This window comes from Coffea arabica, chromosome 10c, assembly GCF_036785885.1.
Source record: "Coffea arabica cultivar ET-39 chromosome 10c, Coffea Arabica ET-39 HiFi, whole genome shotgun sequence".
Classification (NCBI taxonomy): Eukaryota; Viridiplantae; Streptophyta; class Magnoliopsida; order Gentianales; family Rubiaceae; genus Coffea; species Coffea arabica.
Window position 1 is genome coordinate 11,383,029 of NC_092329.1, and position 26,349 is coordinate 11,409,377.

Consider the following 26,349-nt stretch of genomic DNA (forward strand, 5'->3'; position numbering starts at 1 on the left):
AAAAGCAACTTGAGTATGTGAAATATTGAGTAACCGGTGATTTTCATCTAAAAATATGGATCTTCGCGTCAAAAGGTATTTTTCACAACTTAAGTAGTATTTAACTCTTAAAATATATAAAACAAAAAAAAATAATAAAATAAAAGAAAATAAATCCTTATTTAAGAAAAAAGAAGTTGATCATGAGATTAGTTAGCATCTTTATTGACTATATGAGTTACTTGCTTGTAAAATTGGGTAAAAATGAGAAATTGAGTTGAATTAGTAAAATTATGGTATACTTGACTCTTCTTTGCTTGATATTATGAGTACTTGAGGTTAATTGAAAGATCACATAAGGGTTGTTTACCTTGATTCAAGGAAATGAAGTTGAAATGCTACATATGTGTATTTTTAATCTTTGGATCATTGATGGTTGGAATTTCATATTGCTTGAGGACAAGCAATGATTCAAGTGTGGGGGTATTTGATAAGAGTTTATTTTACGTATTTTTAAGTGCATTTTATTAGTTAATTTTGAGTTGATTATTTAGTTTTATAAATAAAATAAAGAGGTTTTTGGTAAAATTATATATTTTTGGTAAAAGTGGATAACATTGCATTTTTAGTGATTTTAATGATAAAAACTTCATTTTTATGCAAGAATGATGATTCAATCACCAAAGGATGTCAAATGAGATGAAAAATAGAAATTTGGTGATGAATTCAAGTGGTAACAAGAAGAATGAAGTGAAAAACGTTCAAGTGAGGAAATGCAATACAAATCAGTTTTGACACTCTTCGGTATTTTGATCATATCTGGAGCTACACTTTTCGAATTGAGGTGATCTTTATACCATTTTAAAGCTAAGAAAGAGACCTACAATTCGTATGAAGACATCGAAATCCAATTCTGCCATTTTCATGGACAAAAAGTCGGAATACAGAAGCTGCACTCTGTGGTCGGAATTGGAAAAAAAGGTTTGACCAGGTGATAGTATTTCTACCATATCTCAGGCTGCACAACTCCGATTTGGATGATTTTTATAGCATTGGAAAGCTAACTCAAAGGGTTACAACTTTTGTGTTTTGCACAAAAGCCAGTTCGGCCTTCATCATGGAGAAAATTGCAGTTGAAATAAGGCCAGAGTGAAAATGCGAGTATACAAAACGCGAGTTTATTCCGCGTTTTGTGTAGGCGCGTTTTGTAGCCGAAAATCTGCAATTTGCTCAGCCATTTCTCTTGTGTTCAGACTACTTTCCAGCTATAAGTTGCAAGGGAATTCGGTGCACATGCTTCAGAAGACCAAAGGGCAAGAAAGGGGGCTTATTTTCAAGTAAAAAAATATTGATTTTTGACTATGCTAACAAAGTGGAGATTTGGGAATCAAAGGTTAGAATTTGACTTAGAAAAATGGAGCCTTTGAGTAGTTTTTATGCAGAGACATTGAGGGAGGTCTAGGGATCCAGACGTAGCTAGTATTCTCACTAAAAAGAAAACATAGTTTCTCTAGCTAGGTACTTGCAAGGGGCAATTGAGGTTTCATCTTGTAATCATCTAAGTTCAAGACAAAGGAGATTTTTGGAAGGCTTCACCATATTTTAGCTAAGACTTTCTTTACTCTTTTTGTATTTGTAATTCATGACGATTTACATTAATGAAGTTATGAGTGTTTCATCATTCATGAGTAGCTAATTTCCTTTATCTAGGGAGTAGATGAAACTTATGGCCAAGTGATATGAAGTGATTGTGATTTATACTTGTTAGATCTTGTATTAACCTATCTACTTGTGTATGTTGGATTACTCGTTGTTGTTTGATCACCAATAGCAGGTTTATAGTTGTTTTTACTCATTGAGAAATGGTAACAATAATGGAATGACATAAGTAGAGCTTGAGTAGTATATTCATGAGAATAGAAATACATTCAAGTGGATGAAATCTGCATTTCCTGTGTGCACAAAACAGATTTAGTATTTACCAAGAGATTAGGAAAAACTAATCTGTTTTAACCCATTATTATCATGAGAATGTGGTTTTGGTATTGTTGGAAATGAATCCTTGGTCAAACAAGAGTAGTAACAAGTGTTAAATTCATTCGTTTTAGATCTTTTGTGTTATATGTGGAATCTACATCCCTAGATCTTAATATTTAGTGAATTCTACTCCTATTGTGAAATTGCATTTATCTACTTAAGAATTTTTGTAGTTGAATTAAATTCTGAATTTTCTGCTCAAATTTATTGTGAGTCTAAATAATAGAGTAAATTAGTGTCTAATAATTGTTTTAATTGCTCCTCGTGGGATCGACCCGATACACATCTTGTACTACAATTGCGACCTGTATACTTGCAGTCCAACGGGTGTAAAATCGGAATTGAACTTGCATTGATATAAAAAAATTCCGTCAAGTTTTTGGCGCCGTTGCCGGGGAGCGGTAATATTAGGGCCTAATCATCTCTATTAATTTAGATATTTTTCATTGTTTTTATTCAAGTTGTTGAATTTAAACTGCAAAATTTCTCTTGTTTTTGTTTGTAGTGTATGCACCGGGCGTCTCGAGAAGTTGCACTTTTCGATCCAGAAATTGAGAGGACACTACATAGACAAAGGAGGAACACACTACAGCAAGAGGAACAAGAGATTTGGCAACCAATAGAGGAAATCTTAATAGAGCTTCCATTTGAAGAAGAAATGGCAGAAAACGAAGCAAATGGGCGAGTTCTACGAGATTTTGCTCTACCGGAAACACAAGAATCTCAAACGAGCATAGCAAGGCCTTCGGTAAATGCTAACAACTTTGAGATTAAACCATCACTTATCCAAATGGTTCAACAATCTCAATTTGGAGGTAATGCAGTAGAAGATCCTAATACACACTTAGCTACATTCTTGGAAATTTGTGATACAATTAAAATGAATGGAGTTAGTGATGATGCTATAAGGCTAAGATTGTTCCCATTTTCATTGAGAGATAAGGCCAAACTTTGGCTACACTCTCACGCTCCTAATACTTTCACCGGATGGGATGATTTATCAAGAGCATTCTTAAATAAGTATTTTTCACCAGGTAAGACTGCTAAGCTTAGAATGGATATCACTAGTTTTAGTCAATTAGAAGGTGAATCATTATATGAGGAATGGGAAAGGTTTAGAGATTTGCTTCGGAAATGTCCACATCATGGACTGCCGGAGTGGTTAATCATACAAACCTTCTATAATGGTTTAGTTCCAATGATACGATTGAATTCCCAGGCAAAGGTTTCCACTTTGGTCCACACTTTTTCTTTGTTACAATTGAATAAATTTTCTCACTTCAAAATTTTCATCTTTAGTTCACACTTTCCCTCTATCCTTTCTCATCGTTCGGTTGGGTTTGAGTGCTGCCATATGCAGACACAACAAAAGAATTAGCGACGGTGGTAGCCAGCCAAAGAGCATATGAAAAATAGCAGTGACGAGGTTAGATCATCATGTTCTCTTGAAATCGTTTGATTATATTGCTGTAATTTATTTATATTTCATTTGTTTTGTTTGTCAAGATTTTCTTGGGTAATCAAGGCTAAGAATTTGAAGATTTTAGTGCAATTTTGGGGCCGAAAATGTCCGTTGAAACATCTAGGAAATGGTTGTAGTTTTGATTGTCTACGGGTAAAATATGCTTAATAGCCATGTGAAACATCTAGGAATAGACTTAAGACCAGGCGTTTAAGTTAAATGTGATTAATTTGTGAATGCATATAAGATGTTTGGTGAAATGTCAAAGAGAAATTTGTATGTTGTGATTGCTACTCTGTGCGGGTGAGAATTACTAATATATTAATAATTCAACATGAGCTTTATAACTTGAATTCTTCAGGCAAGAGAGATTTCTCCCGTTTTGAAATTCTAAGTTGATATGCTTGATGGAGCAGATGTTATTGAACTGAACTGGTCTAGAATCATTGTTGCGAATCTGTTGTTTCTATGAAAATTTATTATCAGCCTCTTGAATTTTTTACTCCATGTTAACGTCTGCAATGCCACGAAAATTTGGCCATCTATGGAAATTTATTATCAGCCTCTTGAATTTTTTACTCCACTGTAACGTCTGCAATGCCACGGAAATTTGGCCATTATTACTCTTGTAAATCTGTTGCCGGGGAGCGGCAATATTAGGGCCTAATCATCTCTATTAATTTAGATATTTTTCATTGTTTTTATTCAAGTTGTTGAATTTAAACTGCAAAATTTCTCTTGTTTTTATTTGTAGTGTATGCACCGGGCGTCTCGAGAAGTTGCACTTTTCGATCCAGAAATTGAGAGGACACTACATAGACAAAGGAGGAGCACACTACAGCAAGAGGAACAAGGGATTTGGCAACCAATAGAGGAAATCTTAATAGAGCTTCCATTTGAAGAAGAAATGGCAGAAAACGAAGCAAATGGGCGAGTTCTACGAGATTTTGCTCTACCGGGAACACAAGGATCTCAAACGAGCATAGCAAGGCCTTCGGTAAATACTAACAACTTTGAGATTAAACTATCACTTATCCAAATAGTTCAACAATCTCAATTTGGAGGTAATGCAGTAGAAGATCCAAATACACACTTAGCTACATTCTTGGAAATTTGTGATACAATTAAAATGAATGGAGTTAGTGATAATGCTATAAGGCTAAGATTGTTCCTATTTTCATTGAGAGATAAGGCCAAACTTTGGCTACACTCTCACGCTCCTAATACTTTCACCGGATGGGATGATTTATCAAGAACATTCTTAAATAAGTATTTTCCACCAGGTAAGACTGCTAAGCTTAGAATGGATATCACTAGTTTTAATCAATTAGAAGGTGAATCATTATATGAGGCATGGGAAAGGTTTAGACATTTGCTTCGGAAATGTCCACATCATGGACTGCCGGAGTGGTTAATCATACAAACCTTCTATAATGGTTTAGTTTTTTCTACTAAAACTATAATCGATGCAGCTGCAGGTGGAGCTTTAATGGGTAAATCACCCCAAGAAGCTCATAATTTGATAGAAGAAATGGCAGCAAATAACTACCAATGGGCCAATGAGAGAGGTAATACAAGACGTCACGCAGGTATGATAGAAATGGACACTCTCAATATGCTGAGTGCTCAAATGAATAATGTGATGAAGTTGCTAAGTAGACAAGGTGGAGTTGGTCCAAGTTCATCTAATGCACATGCAGCATGTTGTTCTATATGTGGAGGTGAAAATGATACTAATAAGTGTGTTGATTCTGAGCAGGTACAATTCGTCAATAATTACAATCGTAATGCTCAAAATAACCCCTACTCGAGTACTTACAATCCGGGGTGGAAAAATCATCCAAACTTTGGATGGAAGGATCAAGGAAATCAACCAAGGCCAGCCAATCCACCGGGATTTCAATCAAGGCAACAACAAGCTGAAACTAAACCTGATTGGGAAATGGCAGTGGAAAAGCTCGTAAAAGTTACTTCAGACAGATTTGAGCGAGTAGAAGGAAGATTGGACCAACTCACTACAATGTACAGGAATGTAGAGGTCCAAATTGGTCAAATTGTTAGTTCTTTGAATAATCGTAATCAAGGAGAATTACCTAGCAAAACGGAGGTAAATCCTAAGGAGCATGTCAAAGCCATTACTCTTCGTAGTGGTAAGCAATTAGAAGATCCTCCAGTGATGGAAGTTGAGAAAGATGAGAATGAAAAATAAGAAGAAAAGCAGAGGAACCAAGAAGCGATAGTGGAAGAAAATAGCCGGGAGAAATCAAGAGAAAATCAACCATCATCTTCCGCTACCATTCCAATACCTCCTGCGGTTCCATTTCCACAAAGATTAAAGCAAAATAAGTTTGATAAAGATTTTGAAAAATTTGTTAAACTTTTCAAACAATTGCACATTAACATTCCTTTTGCCGATGCTATTTTGCAGATTCCGTCTTATGCGAAATTTCTCAAGGAAATCATGACTAGAAAAAGAAAGTTGGAAGACTGCGAAACAATAGCATTAACGGAGGAATGTAGTGCAATTATTCAAAATAAGCTACCACCGAAATTGAAAGATCCGGGGAGTTTTTCTATACCTTGCACCATAAGTAACGTTGATTTTTCTAAGGCATTGTGTGATCTTGGTGCTAGTGTATCATTAATACCTTTAACGGTGGCTAGACAATTGGGTTTGCATGAGTTTAAACGCACTAATATTACTTTGCAACTAGCGGATCGGTCTATTAGATATCCATTGGGAGTGTTGGAGAATGTATTGATAAAAGTTCAAAAATTTATCATTCCAGTGGATTTTGTGGTATTAGATATGGAAGAAGATATATCTATGCCAATTATTCAAGGTAGACCATTTCTAGCCATTGCAGGTACTATTATTGATGTCAAAAATGGCAAGCTTAAGTTTCAAGTAGGTGAAGAAGATGTAGAATTTAATTTGAATGAAATAAAAAAAATACCCTTCTTTTATCGATCATGCTTATTCTATTGGCACAATTAATAAACTACCCCAAGAGATGAGTCAAGTCAACTTTGACTTAGATCCTCTTGAGTATTATTTAATGAGTTTAGGTAAGTAAGAAGATATTTGTGAAGAAATTGAAGAATTGGCCAAGTACTTGGATTTTCAAGCACCTTATAAAAGGGGTAATTTGTATGAAAGTCTTGGCCAAGGAAAAGGGTTTTCACAACCTTCAGAAATTGAAGCTCCAAGGTTAGAGCTTAAGCCACTTCCAACTCATCTAAGGTATGAATTTCTTGGAGAAAATAGCACTTTACCTGTAATTGTTAGTGCTGACCTTGATGATGAGCAGTGTGCAAAATTGTTAAGAGTTCTAAGAAGGCGTAAGAAGGCAATTGGATGGACAATTTCAGACATTAAAGGTATAAGTCCTTCTATATGCATGCATCGAATTTTATTGGAGAACGGTTGCAAACCAGTGGTGGAAACACAAAGAAAACTCAATCCAAACATGAAAGAGGTGGTAAGAAATGAAATTCTTAAGTGGCTTGATGCAGGTATAGTTTTTCCTATCTCCGAAAGTGTTTGGATTAGTCCAATTCATGTGGTACCAAAGAAAGGTGGAATGACTACAATCGTGGGTAAAAATGATGAATTAATTCCATCTAGACTTGTGGTAGGGTGGAGAGTGTGTATTGATTATCATAAGTTAAATACGGTAACAAGAAAAGATCATTTTCCCCTACCATTTCTTGATCAATTATTGGAGCGAATAGCTGGATATGAATTTTACTGCTTTCTTGATGATTTTTCAGGATATAATCAAATAGCTATAGCTCCAGAGGATCAAGAGAAGACTACATTTACATGTCCTTATGGCACTTTTGCCTTTAGAAGAATGCCATTTGGTTTATGCAATGCTCCTGCAACTTTTCAACGATACATGATGGCTATTTTTTCTGATTATATTGAGAAAATTATGGAGATATTTATGGATGATTTTTCTGTGTATGGTTTATCTTTTGACCATTGTCTTCATAATTTAGAATTGATTTTGCAGAGATGCGAAGAAACAAATCTTGTATTGAATTGGGAGAAATGCCATTTTATGGTAAAAGAAGGAATTGTCTTAGGGCACAAGATTTCTTCCAAGGAAATTGAGGTGGATAATGCCAAAATAGAAGTTATCGAAAAATTACCACCCCCAAGCAATGTCAAGGGGATAAGGAGTTTTTTAGGACATGCTGGCTTTTATAGACGTTTTATTAAAGATTTTTCTAAAATAGTAAAGCCATTATATGATTTATTATGTAAAGATACCCCTTTTCAATTTGATGACAATTGTTTGGTTGCATTTGAAAGGTTGAAGAAGGAATTGATTTCGGCCCCAATTATAACTTCGCCCAATTGGTCACTACCATTTGAATTGATGTGTGATGCAAGTGATTATGCGGTTGGAGCAGTTTTGGGACAAAAGAAAGAAGGACGGTTGCACGTCATTTACTATGCTAGCAAGTTGCTAAATGAGGCACAACTCAATTATGCAACTACAGAAAAAGAGCTATTGGCAGTAATATATGCTTTGGATAAATTTAGATCTTATTTAGTAGGATCTAAAGTTATTATATATACGGACCATGCGGCTCTTAAATATTTGTTACATAAAAAAGATGCAAAACCAAGATTAATTCGGTGGATTCTTTTATCACAGGAATTTGATGTGGAGATAAAAGACAAAAAGGGAACGGAGAATCTAGTAGCAGATCATCTATCACGCCTAGAATATATTCCAGTCAAGGATCAAGTTCTTATTCAAGAGAATTTTCAGGATGAGTTTGTCCTAGCAATTATCAATTCTCCATGGTATGCTGATATTGCTAATTTTTTGGTAAGTGGAGAGATTCCAAGGGGATTTAATTACCATCAAAAGAAGAAATTCTTACATGATGTCAAAAGTTACTTTTGGGAGGAACCATTGCTGTATAAACATTGTGCCGATGGTATGGTATGTAGATGTATTCCCGAAAATGAGGTACATAATATTTTATATCATTGTCATAACCTTGAAACAGGTGGTCATTTTAGCACTTCAAAAACTGTGGCAAAGGTATGGCAATCAGGGTTTTATTGGCCAACTATGTATCGAGATGTTCGGGAATATGTTAAAAGTTGTGATGCATGCCAAAGAATTGGAAATATATTTCGAAAGAATGAAATGCCCCTAACTACCTTCTTAGAAGTTGAATTATTTGATACATGGGGTATAGACTTTATGGGACCATTTCCTAGTTCTTTTAATAATAAGTACATCTTAGTAGCAGTGGATTATGTTTCTAAATGGGTAGAAGCAATTGCTTCACCTACTAATGACTCTAAGATTGTACTTAGATTTCTTAAAAAGAATATTTTCAGTAGATTTGGTATACAAAGCCATAATAAGTGATGAAGGAAAACATTTTTGTAACAAACAACTGGATTCCTTATTGTTTAAATATGGCTGTAGGCACAAGACATCACTCCCGTACCATCCTCAAGCCAATGGACAAGCGGAGCTAGCTAATCGTGAGATAAAGCTCATTTTGGAGAAAACTGTGAATAAATCACGCAAGGATTGGGCTACAAAGCTAGATGATACACTATGGGCTTACCGAACGGCATTTAAGACTCCCTTAGGGATGTCGCCGTATCGTTTAGTCTATGGAAAATCTTGTCACTTACCTGTAAAGATTGAACATAAAGCTTATTGGGCTATTAAAGCAATTAATATGGATTTTAATCTTGCAGGTGGAAGGAGATTACTTGAGTTGAGTGAATTGGAGAAACACCGGTTACATGCATACGAAAATGCCAAAATTTATAAAGAAAAGATCAAATATTGGCATGACAAGCACATTATTCCTAAACAATTTCAGGTAGGGCAAAAAGTACTTTTATTCAATTCACGCCTGAGGTTATTTCCAGGAAAATTGAAGTCAAGGTGGTCTGGATCATTTGAAGTCACTCAAGTATTTCCCTATGGAGTGGTTGAAGTGGCAAATTCAAGAAATGAAAGGTTTAAGGTCAATGGACAACGATTGAAACCCTACTTGGCAGGTGAAATCGTACCCAAGGGGCTTATATGTCTTTTGGGCGAGCCCTCTTCAATTTAAGAACCCTAATATGTGAGTCGAGCCAACGACTATAAACAAGAGCGCTAATTGGGAGGCAACCCAATGTTTATGTTATATGTGTTAATTTGGTATGATTTTGTGGTTTGAATAAGTGTTTAAGTTAAGTTGTTGTTTTTGTATTGTAGGGTTGACAATTGGAAGCAAGAATGACCATTTGAGGAAAAAAAAGGCGAACTTTGATCAATCCACTCAACCCCTTCATTTGCGTTAAAGGTGTATTTGATCCGTCGAAAAGGGGTAAAATGCATGTTTTTATCATTTTACATGTGCGCACATTGATAAGTTTTGCAAACAAATGATCCATGATGCATTTTGAGTGATTGGGGTACCAATGGTAATTTTTTAAAGTTCATTTTCTGCAAAAAAAAATTGCAGAAGAAAACGCGCCTAGCATAAAAACGCGCTTCTTTGTCGCGTTTTCATCAAAACGCATTTCAAATTCTGCAACCACAATGAAGAAAACGCGCTTAAAAACGCGACATAGAGTCGCGTTTATCAGATAAATCGCGTTTTCAAGCCTGGATCAAGATTCAAAAACGCGACTTTAGAAACGCGACTCATTGTCGCGTTTTCCAACATAGTCGCGTTTTCATTCCTGCAAGATTTGTGCAGGAAACGCGACTTAGAAAATGCGAGTTGAAGGCGCGTTTCTAGTCGCGTTTTATGTGTCCGAATATAACCTCCAGAAACGCGATTTCAGCTTCATTTCTTCTTCTCTTCTCCATTTTTCAGGCGCGTTTTTCCTCCCTTTCTACCCAACTCACAAATCTTCATTTTTACTCCATAATCTTGCTAGAAATCATCACCCAACACCTTTTGAGCTTCATACAACCTTTTTAACTAATTAAAATCCAAGAAAAACACCTCAAATTCAGTTTTTGAAAGATTGAAGGTTAGGGTTCTTCAACTCTAATTTCTTCAACTGGAGGTCAATCGGAGGTTGTTTCATAGGGCTTTTTGCATTTTTAGCATCACCAAACATCCTTCTACGTGATTGAGGTAAGTTTTTTCATCAAGTCTTTTGATTTTTGAAAGTCATATTTTTTTATCCTGAGCTATCTGGCATCTTTTAATGTCGAAAATTTGATGATGTATTTGACTATTTTTTAATTTATTCATGCTTATTGAGATTTTTTAAGTATGTTTATGAGTTTAAATGTAGCAATTTATTGGTCATTATTGCTTTATTAATTCATAATTGCTATATTTGAAGGAAATCGGAAAATGAAGTTAGGATGTTTTTGAGCCATTGGTGATGTTTAATTATGGTTAAGAATGGTTAGTTGATGATGTTTGAGCATGTGCATTGTGTAAAGTGAGTAATTTGGTTGATTTGGTGAGTTAATTGGTTTAATTTTTCCTTAAACATGATTATAGCTAAAAGCATATTTTTATCGTTAAGTTTAAATAATTATAATCATAATTGTTGCTAATTTCACTGATTGGGTTATAATTATTCAATATCTTGTTTCAATTGGTGATTTTGAGCAATTTTTGGCATAAATTATGGCTCTTCTTGATTCGGTCTTTTACATTAGTTATTGGACGAATTATCACTTGCAAGGACACATTAGAGATTATTTGGATCATTTTAGGATATTCATTGCCAAATTGTGCATTGTGTCTAAATACATGTGGTTAATTGCAACATTTTCTTTTAGGTACTATGCCAAGGGGAAGAAGAGCGGTACTTTCATCCTCTAATAGTGAGGAGAGGGAGGTTAACGAGGAGATGGAGGTGACTGAGGAGGAGAATTCACCTTTTCCTCCACCAGTTAACCGACAGCCTGGCGAGGGCACCTCCCGTGGAGCGGGTAGATCGGTATTTGACGGTGCTAGGTTCAATAATCGCAGGAATCAAGAATAGCATGAGGAGCATGCTAACTTGGAGTTCTTGTTTGAGATGCATGTCAACCCAACAGTTGAGATGATGTATAACATCTCAGAGGCTTTTGCTCAGCTGGGATGGGCGCCGATTCTCACCCTACCAAACTATTACTACCCCGACTTGGTGCGCGAGTTTTACGCTAACATTGAGAGTAAGGCGCGTCATAGTGGAGAAATAGTTGAGTCCTGGGTACGTGGAAGACGAATCACCTTGTCATGTCAAGATTTGGCCGCTATTTTGGGGTGTATGGATGCCGGCCGTCCGGTAGATTTGAAGAAGGAGTTTGTTCCCCTGAATAGGAGGTGGGATCCCTCGCTGGCCATGGCCAGGTTTGGTCTTGAGTGCCAACCTTTTCGCTCTACAAGGAAGGAGACCATTTTGGCAAATGTCTTCGAACCTTGTCATCGGCTTATCATTTACATGATGGCTCACAATGTCATCCCAAAGAAGACGGGGCAAACGGAGGTTCGCAAGAGCGATATTTACTTCCTTGATTACATGTTCCACAACCGAACTTCCCCGTATACTCGAATTTCATTGCCGAACATCATCATCAGCCACATTAGGTCTACAGCGAGGCGTAAGACAACTTCCTTCAAACTTTCATTTCCTCGTCTACTGACTTTAATCTTCCCCCGTTTTGAGGTTCGCTTGGAAGGCATGCTGCGGGAGTATGTTCCACCACGTGCTGAGATGACTATCACTACTTTTCGCCGCCTTGGTATTGGCACGAGGGACATTCCACGCCCTGTTCAGGAGCGGAGACAGAAGGCTAGACATGGTCGGGATGAAGCTGGACCATCTACTGCAGCACCACCTCCTCTTCTGCCACAAACCAATTGGCAGCGGCTTTTTGTTCGCTTGGACGACATCGACCATCATTTAGCCCTACTAGATACTCGCCTGGACCACATTGAACATCATCTAGGCTTACATCCACCTCCCGTCGATGATGATGAAGATGACGATGAAGAGGATGATTGAGGCTGCCCTTTGGCTGGCTTTTCTTTTGTTTGCTTGTTTGCGTGTTATTTTTATCTTTTGTTTGAAAAATGTTAACTTACATTCCTTATTTTGAATATTGGAACTTGCGGCAGTAACTAGTAGATCGTTGACTGTAGATGGTTGAGCGGTCGATGGCTCATGATTCAACTGGACCGCAGCCATATCACTTGGGGAGTCACTTGTTCCTTTCTTTTGTTTCTTTTCTTTTCTTTCCCTACACATTGAGGACAATGTGTATTCTAAGTGTGGGGGAAGAAATGTGTGGTACTTGTGATTTTAGTTGTGTTTGAGGTTGGAAATATTTCTGATGCTTCAATTTTGTTTCTTATGGTTTGCTGGCAGGGAGTTTAGTCCACTTTTAAGGGGAAACTCTGTCAAAATTTTTCCAAAGCCTTATACTTATATATATATATAATTATAAATAAACAAATAAAATTTTGTCACTTATCCTTTTTGAAATAGATATATGTGGTTTTGAAACTTCTTTTCTCAGTTAACTTGGAAATGATTATTATGTGATTATAATTTTTACATTTGTAGGAAAGTATATCTAGTAAAGTAGAGAAAATTATGCCTAAATTTTGCATATTTGATTAAATTTCTTCTTTTTATTTGATTTTACAAGTTAAGGAATTAATATGGTCAATAAGTGTTACTCTCTTCTCATGATTGCTTTTTAGAGGGAATTTTATTATTTCTTTCTCTATATATATATATATATTTTTTGTTTCATAAAAAAAAATTATTCTACTCCAATGGTTCTTGTACTTAGTAACCGGGAGTCGTCATCTACAAATGTCGACTTTCGCGTAAAACGGTACTTGAATTAAGAGTATGAAAAGCAACTTGAGTATGTGAAATATTGAGTAACCGGTGATTTTCATCTAAAAATATGGATCTTCGCGTCAAAAGGTATTTTTCACAACTTAAGTAGTATTTAACTCTTAAAATATATAAAACAAAAAAAAATAATAAAATAAAAGAAAATAAATCCTTATTTAAGAAAAAAGAAGTTGATCATGAGATTAGTTAGCATCTTTATTGACTATATGAGTTACTTGCTTGTAAAATTGGGTAAAAATGAGAAATTGAGTTGAATTAGTAAAATTATGGTATACTTGACTCTTCTTTGCTTGATATTATGAGTACTTGAGGTTAATTGAAAGATCACATAAGGGTTGTTTACCTTGATTCAAGGAAATGAAGTTGAAATGCTACATATGTGTATTTTTAATCTTTGGATCATTGATGGTTGGAATTTCATATTGCTTGAGGACAAGCAATGATTCAAGTGTGGGGGTATTTGATAAGAGTTTATTTTACGTATTTTTAAGTGCATTTTATTAGTTAATTTTGAGTTGATTATTTAGTTTTATAAATAAAATAAAGAGGTTTTTGGTAAAATTATATATTTTTGGTAAAAGTGGATAACATTGCATTTTTAGTGATTTTAATGATAAAAACTTCATTTTTATGCAAGAATGATGATTCAATCACCAAAGGATGTCAAATGAGATGAAAAATAGAAATTTGGTGATGAATTCAAGTGGTAACAAGAAGAATGAAGTGAAAAACGTTCAAGTGAGGAAATGCAATACAAATCAGTTTTGACACTCTTCGGTATTTTGATCATATCTGGAGCTACACTTTTCGAATTGAGGTGATCTTTATACCATTTTAAAGCTAAGAAAGAGACCTACAATTCGTATGAAGACATCGAAATCCAATTCTGCCATTTTCATGGACAAAAAGTCGGAATACAGAAGCTGCACTCTGTGGTCGGAATTGGAAAAAAAGGTTTGACCAGGTGATAGTATTTCTACCATATCTCAGGCTGCACAACTCCGATTTGGATGATTTTTATAGCATTGGAAAGCTAACTCAAAGGGTTACAACTTTTGTGTTTTGCACAAAAGCCAGTTCGGCCTTCATCATGGAGAAAATTGCAGTTGAAATAAGGCCAGAGTGAAAATGCGAGTATACAAAACGCGAGTTTATTCCGCGTTTTGTGTAGGCGCGTTTTGTAGCCGAAAATCTGCAATTTGCTCAGCCATTTCTCTTGTGTTCAGACTACTTTCCAGCTATAAGTTGCAAGGGAATTCGGTGCACATGCTTCAGAAGACCAAAGGGCAAGAAAGGGGGCTTATTTTCAAGTAAAAAAATATTGATTTTTGACTATGCTAACAAAGTGGAGATTTGGGAATCAAAGGTTAGAATTTGACTTAGAAAAATGGAGCCTTTGAGTAGTTTTTATGCAGAGACATTGAGGGAGGTCTAGGGATCCAGACGTAGCTAGTATTCTCACTAAAAAGAAAACATAGTTTCTCTAGCTAGGTACTTGCAAGGGGCAATTGAGGTTTCATCTTGTAATCATCTAAGTTCAAGACAAAGGAGATTTTTGGAAGGCTTCACCATATTTTAGCTAAGACTTTCTTTACTCTTTTTGTATTTGTAATTCATGACGATTTACATTAATGAAGTTATGAGTGTTTCATCATTCATGAGTAGCTAATTTCCTTTATCTAGGGAGTAGATGAAACTTATGGCCAAGTGATATGAAGTGATTGTGATTTATACTTGTTAGATCTTGTATTAACCTATCTACTTGTGTATGTTGGATTACTCGTTGTTGTTTGATCACCAATAGCAGGTTTATAGTTGTTTTTACTCATTGAGAAATGGTAACAATAATGGAATGACATAAGTAGAGCTTGAGTAGTATATTCATGAGAATAGAAATACATTCAAGTGGATGAAATCTACATTTCCTGTGTGCACAAAACAGATTTAGTATTTACCAAGAGATTAGGAAAAACTAATCTGTTTTAACCCATTATTATCATGAGAATGTGGTTTTGGTATTGTTGGAAATGAATCCTTGGTCAAACAAGAGTAGTAACAAGTGTTAAATTCATTCGTTTTAGATCTTTTGTGTTATATGTGGAATCTACATCCCTAGATCTTAATATTTAGTGAATTCTACTCCTATTGTGAAATTGCATTTATCTACTTAAGAATTTTTGTAGTTGAATTAAATTCTGAATTTTCTGCTCAAATTTATTGTGAGTCTAAATAATAGAGTAAATTAGTGTCTAATAATTATTTTAATTGCTCCTCGTGGGATCGACCCGATACACATCTTGTACTACAATTGCGACCTGTATACTTGCAGTCCAACGGGTGTAAAATCGGAATTGAACTTGCATTGATATAAAAAAATTCCGTCAAGTTTTTGGCGCCGTTGCCGGGGAGCGGTAATATTAGGGCCTAATCATCTCTATTAATTTAGATATTTTTCATTGTTTTTATTCAAGTTGTTGAATTTAAACTGTAAAATTTCTCTTGTTTTTGTTTGTAGTGTATGCACCGGGCGTCTCGAGAAGTTGCACTTTTCGATCCAGAAATTGAGAGGACACTACATAGACAAAGGAGGAACACACTACAGCAAGAGGAACAAGAGATTTGGCAACCAATAGAGGAAATCTTAATAGAGCTTCCATTTGAAGAAGAAATGGCAGAAAACGAAACAAATGGGCGAGTTCTACGAGATTTTGCTCTACCGGAAACACAAGAATCTCAAACGAGCATAGCAAGGCCTTCGGTAAATGCTAACAACTTTGAGATTAAACCATCACTTATCCAAATGGTTCAACAATCTCAATTTGGAGGTAATGCAGTAGAAGATCCTAATACACACTTAGCTACATTCTTGGAAATTTGTGATACAATTAAAATGAATGGAGTTAGTGATGATGCTATAAGGCTAAGATTGTTCCCATTTTCATTGAGAGATAAGGCCAAACTTTGGCTACACTCTCACGCTCCTAATACTTTCACCGGATGGGATGATTTATCAAGAGCATTCTTAAATAAGTATTTTTCACCAGGTAAGACTGCTAAGCTTAGAATGGATATCACTAGTTTTAGTCAATTAGAAGGTGAATCATTATATGAGGAATGGGAAAGGTTTAGAGATTTGCTTCGGAAATGTCCACATCATGGACTGCCGGAGTGGTTAATCATACAAACCTTCTATAATGGTTTAGTTCCAATGATACGATTGAATTCCCAGGCAAAGGTTTCCACTTTGGTCCACACTTTTTCTTTGTTACAATTGAATAAATTTTCTCACTTCAAAATTTTCATCTTTAGTTCACACTTTCCCTCTATTCTTTCTCATCGTTCGGTTGGGTTTGAGTGCTGCCATATGCAGACACAACAAAAGAATTAGCGACGGTGGTAGCCAGCCAAAGAGCATATGAAAAATAGCAGTGACGAGGTTAGATCATCAAGTTCTCTTGAAATCGTTTGATTATATTGCTGTAATTTATTTATATTTCATTTGTTTTGTTTGTCAAGATTTTCTTGGGTAATCAAGGCTAAGAATTTGAAGATTTTAGTGCAATTTTGGGGCCGAAAATGTCCGTTGAAACATCTAGGAAATGGTTGTAGTTTTGATTGTCTACGGGTAAAATATGCTTAATAGCCATGTGAAACATCTAGGAATAGACTTAAGACCAGGCGTTTAAGTTAAATGTGATTAATTTGTGAATGCATATAAGATGTTTGGTGAAATGTCAAAGAGAAATTTGTATGTTGTGATTGCTACTCTGTGCGGGTGAGAATTACTAATATATTAATAATTCAACATGAGCTTTATAACTTGAATTCTTCAGGCAAGAGAGATTTCTCCCGTTTTGAAATTCTAAGTTGATATGCTTGATGGAGCAGATGTTATTGAACTGAACTGGTCTAGAATCATTGTTGCGAATCTGTTGTTTCTATGAAAATTTATTATCAGCCTCTTGAATTTTTTACTCCATGTTAACGTCTGCAATGCCACGAAAATTTGGCCATCTATGGAAATTTATTATCAGCCTCTTGAATTTTTTACTCCACTGTAACGTCTGCAATGCCACGGAAATTTGGCCATTATTACTCTTGTAAATCTGTTGCCGGGGAGCGGCAATATTAGGGCCTAATCATCTCTATTAATTTAGATATTTTTCATTGTTTTTATTCAAGTTGTTGAATTTAAACTGCAAAATTTCTCTTGTTTTTATTTGTAGTGTATGCACCGGGCGTCTCGAGAAGTTGCACTTTTCGATCCAGAAATTGAGAGGACACTACATAGACAAAGGAGGAGCACACTACAGCAAGAGGAACAAGGGATTTGGCAACCAATAGAGGAAATCTTAATAGAGCTTCCATTTGAAGAAGAAATGGCAGAAAACGAAGCAAATGGGCGAGTTCTACGAGATTTTGCTCTACCGGGAACACAAGGATCTCAAACGAGCATAGCAAGGCCTTCGGTAAATACTAACAACTTTGAGATTAAACTATCACTTATCCAAATAGTTCAACAATCTCAATTTGGAGGTAATGCAGTAGAAGATCCAAATACACACTTAGCTACATTCTTGGAAATTTGTGATACAATTAAAATGAATGGAGTTAGTGATAATGCTATAAGGCTAAGATTGTTCCTATTTTCATTGAGAGATAAGGCCAAACTTTGGCTACACTCTCACGCTCCTAATACTTTCACCGGATGGGATGATTTATCAAGAACATTCTTAAATAAGTATTTTCCACCAGGTAAGACTGCTAAGCTTAGAATGGATATCACTAGTTTTAATCAATTAGAAGGTGAATCATTATATGAGGCATGGGAAAGGTTTAGACATTTGCTTCGGAAATGTCCACATCATGGACTGCCGGAGTGGTTAATCATACAAACCTTCTATAATGGTTTAGTTTTTTCTACTAAAACTATAATCGATGCAGCTGCAGGTGGAGCTTTAATGGGTAAATCACCCCAAGAAGCTCATAATTTGATAGAAGAAATGGCAGCAAATAACTACCAATGGGCCAATGAGAGAGGTAATACAAGACGTCACGCAGGTATGATAGAAATGGACACTCTCAATATGCTGAGTGCTCAAATGAATAATGTGATGAAGTTGCTAAGTAGACAAGGTGGAGTTGGTCCAAGTTCATCTAATGCACATGCAGCATGTTGTTCTATATGTGGAGGTGAAAATGATACTAATAAGTGTGTTGATTCTGAGCAGGTACAATTCGTCAATAATTACAATCGTAATGCTCAAAATAACCCCTACTCGAGTACTTACAATCCGGGGTGGAAAAATCATCCAAACTTTGGATGGAAGGATCAAGGAAATCAACCAAGGCCAGCCAATCCACCGGGATTTCAATCAAGGCAACAACAAGCTGAAACTAAACCTGATTGGGAAATGGCAGTGGAAAAGCTCGTAAAAGTTACTTCAGACAGATTTGAGCGAGTAGAAGGAAGATTGGACCAACTCACTACAATGTACAGGAATGTAGAGGTCCAAATTGGTCAAATTGTTAGTTCTTTGAATAATCGTAATCAAGGAGAATTACCTAGCAAAACGGAGGTAAATCCTAAGGAGCATGTCAAAGCCATTACTCTTCGTAGTGGTAAGCAATTAGAAGATCCTCCAGTGATGGAAGTTGAGAAAGATGAGAATGAAAAATAAGAAGAAAAGCAGAGGAACCAAGAAGCGATAGTGGAAGAAAATAGCCGGGAGAAATCAAGAGAAAATCAACCATCATCTTCCGCTACCATTCCAATACCTCCTGCGGTTCCATTTCCACAAAGATTAAAGCAAAATAAGTTTGATAAAGATTTTGAAAAATTTGTTAAACTTTTCAAACAATTGCACATTAACATTCCTTTTGCCGATGCTATTTTGCAGATTCCGTCTTATGCGAAATTTCTCAAGGAAATCATGACTAGAAAAAGAAAGTTGGAAGACTGCGAAACAATAGCATTAACGGAGGAATGTAGTGCAATTATTCAAAATAAGCTACCACCGAAATTGAAAGATCCGGGGAGTTTTTCTATACCTTGCACCATAAGTAACGTTGATTTTTCTAAGGCATTGTGTGATCTTGGTGCTAGTGTATCATTAATACCTTTAACGGTGGCTAGACAATTGGGTTTGCATGAGTTTAAACGCACTAATATTACTTTGCAACTAGCGGATCGGTCTATTAGATATCCATTGGGAGTGTTGGAGAATGTATTGATAAAAGTTCAAAAATTTATCATTCCAGTGGATTTTGTGGTATTAGATATGGAAGAAGATATATCTATGCCAATTATTCAAGGTAGACCATTTCTAGCCATTGCAGGTACTATTATTGATGTCAAAAATGGCAAGCTTAAGTTTCAAGTAGGTGAAGAAGATGTAGAATTTAATTTGAATGAAATAAAAAAAATACCCTTCTTTTATCGATCATGCTTATTCTATTGGCACAATTAATAAACTACCCCAAGAGATGAGTCAAGTCAACTTTGACTTAGATCCTCTTGAGTATTATTTAATGAGTTTAGGTAAGTAAGAAGATATTTGTGAAGAAATTGAAGAATTGGCCAAGTACTTGGATTTTCAAGCACCTTATAAAAGGGGTAATTTGTATGAAAGTCTTGGCCAAGGAAAAGGGTTTTCACAACCTTCAGAAATTGAAGCTCCAAGGTTAGAGCTTAAGCCACTTCCAACTCATCTAAGGTATGAATTTCTTGGAGAAAATAGCACTTTACCTGTAATTGTTAGTGCTGACCTTGATGATGAGCAGTGTGCAAAATTGTTAAGAGTTCTAAGAAGGCGTAAGAAGGCAATTGGATGGACAATTTCAGACATTAAAGGTATAAGTCCTTCTATATGCATGCATCGAATTTTATTGGAGAACGGTTGCAAACCAGTGGTGGAAACACAAAGAAAACTCAATCCAAACATGAAAGAGGTGGTAAGAAATGAAATTCTTAAGTGGCTTGATGCAGGTATAGTTTTTCCTATCTCCGAAAGTGTTTGGATTAGTCCAATTCATGTGGTACCAAAGAAAGGTGGAATGACTACAATCGTGGGTAAAAATGATGAATTAATTCCATCTAGACTTGTGGTAGGGTGGAGAGTGTGTATTGATTATCATAAGTTAAATACGGTAACAAGAAAAGATCATTTTCCCCTACCATTTCTTGATCAATTATTGGAGCGAATAGCTGGATATGAATTTTACTGCTTTCTTGATGATTTTTCAGGATATAATCAAATAGCTATAGCTCCAGAGGATCAAGAGAAGACTACATTTACATGTCCTTATGGCACTTTTGCCTTTAGAAGAATGCCATTTGGTTTATGCAATGCTCCTGCAACTTTTCAACGATACATGATGGCTATTTTTTCTGATTATATTGAGAAAATTATGGAGATATTTATGGATGATTTTTCTGTGTATGGTTTATCTTTTGACCATTGTCTTCATAATTTAGAATTGATTTTGCAGAGATGCGAAGAAACAAATCTTGTATTGAATTGGGAGAAATGCCATTTTATGGTAAAAGAAGGAATTGTCTTAGGGCACAAGATTTCTTCCAAGGAAATTGAGGTGGATAATGCCAAAATAGAAGTTATCGAAAAATTACCACCCCCAAGCAATGTCAAGGGGATAAGGAGTTTTTTAGGACATGCTGGCTTTTATAGACGTTTTATTAAAGATTTTTCTAAAATAGTAAAGCCATTATATGATTTATTATGTAAAGATACCCCTTTTCAATTTGATGACAATTGTTTGGTTGCATTTGAAAGGTTGAAGAAGGAATTGATTTCGGCCCCAATTATAACTTCGCCCAATTGGTCACTACCATTTGAATTGATGTGTGATGCAAGTGATTATGCGGTTGGAGCAGTTTTGGGACAAAAGAAAGAAGGACGGTTGCACGTCATTTACTATGCTAGCAAGTTGCTAAATGAGGCACAACTCAATTATGCAACTACAGAAAAAGAGCTATTGGCAGTAATATATGCTTTGGATAAATTTAGATCTTATTTAGTAGGATCTAAAGTTATTATATATACGGACCATGCGGCTCTTAAATATTTGTTACATAAAAAAGATGCAAAACCAAGATTAATTCGGTGGATTCTTTTATCGCAGGAATTTGATGTGGAGATAAAAGACAAAAAGGGAACGGAGAATCTAGTAGCAGATCATCTATCACGCCTAGAATATATTCCAGTCAAGGATCAAGTTCTTATTCAAGAGAATTTTCAGGATGAGTTTGTCCTAGCAATTATCAATTCTCCATGGTATGCTGATATTGCTAATTTTTTGGTAAGTGGAGAGATTCCAAGGGGATTTAATTACCATCAAAAGAAGAAATTCTTACATGATGTCAAAAGTTACTTTTGGGAGGAACCATTGCTGTATAAACATTGTGCCGATGGTATGGTATGTAGATGTATTCCCGAAAATGAGGTACATAATATTTTATATCATTGTCATAACCTTGAAACAGGTGGTCATTTTAGCACTTCAAAAACTGTGGCAAAGGTATGGCAATCAGGGTTTTATTGGCCAACTATGTATCGAGATGTTCGGGAATATGTTAAAAGTTGTGATGCATGCCAAAGAATTGGAAATATATTTCGAAAGAATGAAATGCCCCTAACTACCTTCTTAGAAGTTGAATTATTTGATACATGGGGTATAGACTTTATGGGACCATTTCCTAGTTCTTTTAATAATAAGTACATCTTAGTAGCAGTGGATTATGTTTCTAAATGGGTAGAAGCAATTGCTTCACCTACTAATGACTCTAAGATTGTACTTAGATTTCTTAAAAAGAATATTTTCAGTAGATTTGGTATACAAAGCCATAATAAGTGATGAAGGAAAACATTTTTGTAACAAACAACTGGATTCCTTATTGTTTAAATATGGCTGTAGGCACAAGACATCACTCCCGTACCATCCTCAAGCCAATGGACAAGCGGAGCTAGCTAATCGTGAGATAAAGCTCATTTTGGAGAAAACTGTGAATAAATCACGCAAGGATTGGGCTACAAAGCTAGATGATACACTATGGGCTTACCGAACGGCATTTAAGACTCCCTTAGGGATGTCGCCGTATCGTTTAGTCTATGGAAAATCTTGTCACTTACCTGTAAAGATTGAACATAAAGCTTATTGGGCTATTAAAGCAATTAATATGGATTTTAATCTTGCAGGTGGAAGGAGATTACTTGAGTTGAGTGAATTGGAGAAACACCGGTTACATGCATACGAAAATGCCAAAATTTATAAAGAAAAGATCAAATATTGGCATGACAAGCACATTATTCCTAAACAATTTCAGGTAGGGCAAAAAGTACTTTTATTCAATTCACGCCTGAGGTTATTTCCAGGAAAATTGAAGTCAAGGTGGTCTGGATCATTTGAAGTCACTCAAGTATTTCCCTATGGAGTGGTTGAAGTGGCAAATTCAAGAAATGAAAGGTTTAAGGTCAATGGACAACGATTGAAACCCTACTTGGCAGGTGAAATCGTACCCAAGGGGCTTATATGTCTTTTGGGCGAGCCCTCTTCAATTTAAGAACCCTAATATGTGAGTCGAGCCAACGACTATAAACAAGAGCGCTAATTGGGAGGCAACCCAATGTTTATGTTATATGTGTTAATTTGGTATGATTTTGTGGTTTGAATAAGTGTTTAAGTTAAGTTGTTGTTTTTGTATTGTAGGGTTGACAATTGGAAGCAAGAATGACCATTTGAGGAAAAAAAAGGCGAACTTTGATCAATCCACTCAACCCCTTCATTTGCGTTAAAGGTGTATTTGATCCGTCGAAAAGGGGTAAAATGCATGTTTTTATCATTTTACATGTGCGCACATTGATAAGTTTTGCAAACAAATGATCCATGATGCATTTTGAGTGATTGGGGTACCAATGGTAATTTTTTAAAGTTCATTTTCTGCAAAAAAAAATTGCAGAAGAAAACGCGCCTAGCATAAAAACGCGCTTCTTTGTCGCGTTTTCATCAAAACGCATTTCAAATTCTGCAACCACAATGAAGAAAACGCGCTTAAAAACGCGACATAGAGTCGCGTTTATCAGATAAATCGCGTTTTCAAGCCTGGATCAAGATTCAAAAACGCGACTTTAGAAACGCGACTCATTGTCGCGTTTTCCAACATAGTCGCGTTTTCATTCCTGCAAGATTTGTGCAGGAAACGCGACTTAGAAAATGCGAGTTGAAGGCGCGTTTCTAGTCGCGTTTTATGTGTCCGAATATAACCTCCAGAAACGCGATTTCAGCTTCATTTCTTCTTCTCTTCTCCATTTTTCAGGCGCGTTTTTCCTCCCTTTCTACCCAACTCACAAATCTTCATTTTTACTCCATAATCTTGCTAGAAATCATCACCCAACACCTTTTGAGCTTCATACAACCTTTTTAACTAATTAAAATCCAAGAAAAACACCTCAAATTCAGTTTTTGAAGGATTGAAGGTTAGGGTTCTTCAACTCTAATTTCTTCAACTGGAGGTCAATCGGAGGTTGTTTCATAGGGCTTTTTGCATTTTTAGCATCACCAAACATCCTTCTACGTGATTGAGGTAAGTTTTTTCATCAAGTCTTTTGATTTTTGAAAGTCATATTTTTTTATCCTGAGCTATCTGGCATCTTTTAATGTCGAAAATTTGATGATGTATTTGACTATTTTTTAATTTATTCATGCTTATTGAGATTTTTTAAGTATGTTTATGAGTTTAAATGTAGCAATTTATTGGTCATTATTGCTTTATTAATTCATAATTGCTATATTTGAAGGAAATCGGAAAATGAAGTTAGGATGTTTTTGAGCCATTGGTGATGTTTAATTATGGTTAAGAATGGTTAGTTGATGATGTTTGAGCATGTGCATTGTGTAAAGTGAGTAATTTGGTTGATTTGGTGAGTTAATTGGTTTAATTTTTCCTTAAACATGATTATAGCTAAAAGCATATTTTTATCGTTAAGTTTAAATAATTATAATCATAATTGTTGCTAATTTCACTGATTGGGTTATAATTATTCAATATCTTGTTTCAATTGGTGATTTTGAGCAATTTTTGGCATAAATTATGGCTCTTCTTGATTCGGTCTTTTACATTAGTTATTGGACGAATTATCACTTGCAAGGACACATTAGAGATTATTTGGATCATTTTAGGATATTCATTGCCAAATTGTGCATTGTGTCTAAATACATGTGGTTAATTGCAACATTTTCTTTTAGGTACTATGCCAAGGGGAAGAAGAGCGGTACTTTCATCCTCTAATAGTGAGGAGAGGGAGGTTAACGAGGAGATGGAGGTGACTGAGGAGGAGAATTCACCTTTTCCTCCACCAGTTAACCGACAGCCTGGCGAGGGCACCTCCCGTGGAGCGGGTAGATCGGTATTTGACGGTGCTAGGTTCAATAATCGCAGGAATCAAGAATAGCATGAGGAGCATGCTAACTTGGAGTTCTTGTTTGAGATGCATGTCAACCCAACAGTTGAGATGATGTATAACATCTCAGAGGCTTTTGCTCAGCTGGGATGGGCGCCGATTCTCACCCTACCAAACTATTACTACCCCGACTTGGTGCGCGAGTTTTACGCTAACATTGAGAGTAAGGCGCGTCATAGTGGAGAAATAGTTGAGTCCTGGGTACGTGGAAGACGAATCACCTTGTCATGTCAAGATTTGGCCGCTATTTTGGGGTGTATGGATGCCGGCCGTCCGGTAGATTTGAAGAAGGAGTTTGTTCCCCTGAATAGGAGGTGGGATCCCTCGCTGGCCATGGCCAGGTTTGGTCTTGAGTGCCAACCTTTTCGCTCTACAAGGAAGGAGACCATTTTGGCAAATGTCTTCGAACCTTGTCATCGGCTTATCATTTACATGATGGCTCACAATGTCATCCCAAAGAAGACGGGGCAAACGGAGGTTCGCAAGAGCGATATTTACTTCCTTGATTACATGTTCCACAACCGAACTTCCCCGTATACTCGAATTTCATTGCCGAACATCATCATTAGCCACATTAGGTCTACAGCGAGGCGTAAGACAACTTCCTTCAAACTTTCATTTCCTCGTCTACTGACTTTAATCTTCCCCCGTTTTGAGGTTCGCTTGGAAGGCATGCTGCGGGAGTATGTTCCACCACGTGCTGAGATGACTATCACTACTTTTCGCCGCCTTGGTATTGGCACGAGGGACATTCCACGCCCTGTTCAGGAGCGGAGACAGAAGGCTAGACATGGTCGGGATGAAGCTGGACCATCTACTGCAGCACCACCTCCTCTTCTGCCACAAACCAATTGGCAGCGGCTTTTTGTTCGCTTGAACGACATCGACCATCATTTAGCCCTACTAGATACTCGCCTGGACCACATTGAACATCATCTAGGCTTACATCCACCTCCCGTCGATGATGATGAAGATGACGATGAAGAGGATGATTGAGGCTGCCCTTTGGCTGGCTTTTCTTTTGTTTGCTTGTTTGCGTGTTATTTTTATCTTTTGTTTGAAAAATGTTAACTTACATTCCTTATTTTGAATATTGGAACTTGCGGCAGTAACTAGTAGATCGTTGACTGTAGATGGTTGAGCGGTCGATGGCTCATGATTCAACTGGACCGCAGCCATATCACTTGGGGAGTCACTTGTTCCTTTCTTTTGTTTCTTTTCTTTTCTTTCCCTACACATTGAGGACAATGTGTATTCTAAGTGTGGGGGAAGAAATGTGTGGTACTTGTGATTTTAGTTGTGTTTGAGGTTGGAAATATTTCTGATGCTTCAATTTTGTTTCTTATGGTTTGCTGGCAGGGAGTTTAGTCCACTTTTAAGGGGAAACTCTGTCAAAATTTTTCCAAAGCCTTATACTTATATATATATATAATTATAAATAAACAAATAAAATTTTGTCACTTATCCTTTTTGAAATAGATATATGTGGTTTTGAAACTTCTTTTCTCAGTTAACTTGGAAATGATTAT

The 26,349-nt window shown here is 36.2% G+C and overlaps 2 protein-coding genes and 4 non-coding genes across 6 annotated transcripts; 2 read left to right on the forward strand and 4 right to left on the reverse strand.

Annotated features, from left to right (window-relative positions):
• Positions 1-3,061: 3,061 nt before the first annotated feature.
• On the reverse strand, positions 3,062-3,168 carry LOC113723277 (small nucleolar RNA R71). Its single transcript, XR_003456947.1, has one exon. It is a non-coding gene; the product is annotated as a small nucleolar RNA R71 (small nucleolar RNA).
• Positions 3,169-4,772: 1,604 nt separating this feature from the next.
• LOC113715272 (small nucleolar RNA R71) lies at positions 4,773-4,879 on the reverse strand. The gene has a single exon (XR_003453908.1). It is a non-coding gene; the product is annotated as a small nucleolar RNA R71 (small nucleolar RNA).
• Positions 4,880-6,287: 1,408 nt separating this feature from the next.
• LOC140015771 (uncharacterized) lies at positions 6,288-11,474 on the forward strand. The gene is made up of 6 exons (XM_072068587.1): positions 6,288-6,345; positions 6,572-7,722; positions 8,149-8,325; positions 8,510-8,544; positions 8,941-9,530; positions 11,269-11,474. Exons 1-6 carry the CDS (start codon positions 6,288-6,290, stop codon positions 11,472-11,474), a joined length of 2,217 nt encoding a protein of 738 aa, XP_071924688.1.
• Positions 11,475-16,398: 4,924 nt separating this feature from the next.
• On the reverse strand, positions 16,399-16,505 carry LOC113720129 (small nucleolar RNA R71). Its single transcript, XR_003455219.1, has one exon. It is a non-coding gene; the product is annotated as a small nucleolar RNA R71 (small nucleolar RNA).
• Positions 16,506-18,109: 1,604 nt separating this feature from the next.
• On the reverse strand, positions 18,110-18,216 carry LOC113723278 (small nucleolar RNA R71). The gene has a single exon (XR_003456948.1). It is a non-coding gene; the product is annotated as a small nucleolar RNA R71 (small nucleolar RNA).
• Positions 18,217-19,624: 1,408 nt separating this feature from the next.
• Positions 19,625-24,811, forward strand: LOC140015772 (uncharacterized). The gene is made up of 6 exons (XM_072068588.1): positions 19,625-19,682; positions 19,909-21,059; positions 21,486-21,662; positions 21,847-21,881; positions 22,278-22,867; positions 24,606-24,811. Exons 1-6 carry the CDS (start codon positions 19,625-19,627, stop codon positions 24,809-24,811), a joined length of 2,217 nt encoding a protein of 738 aa, XP_071924689.1.
• Positions 24,812-26,349: the final 1,538 nt, after the last annotated feature.

Bases quoted from the DNA above. Each gene is read 5' to 3' on its own strand.
- LOC140015771 (XM_072068587.1), top strand. From the start codon at position 6,288: ATGGAAGAAGATATATCTATGCCAATTATTCAAGGTAGACCATTTCTA. The intron at 8,545-8,940 runs GTATGGCAATCA...ATATGGCTGTAG, and splicing joins CTTCAAAAACTGTGGCAAAG to GCACAAGACATCACTCCCGT. The intron at 9,531-11,268 runs GTGAAATCGTAC...ATTTTCTTTTAG, and splicing joins ATTGAAACCCTACTTGGCAG to GTACTATGCCAAGGGGAAGA.
- LOC140015772 (XM_072068588.1), top strand. From the start codon at position 19,625: ATGGAAGAAGATATATCTATGCCAATTATTCAAGGTAGACCATTTCTA. The intron at 19,683-19,908 runs GTACTATTATTG...ATATTTGTGAAG, and splicing joins ACCATTTCTAGCCATTGCAG to AAATTGAAGAATTGGCCAAG. The intron at 22,868-24,605 runs GTGAAATCGTAC...ATTTTCTTTTAG, and splicing joins ATTGAAACCCTACTTGGCAG to GTACTATGCCAAGGGGAAGA.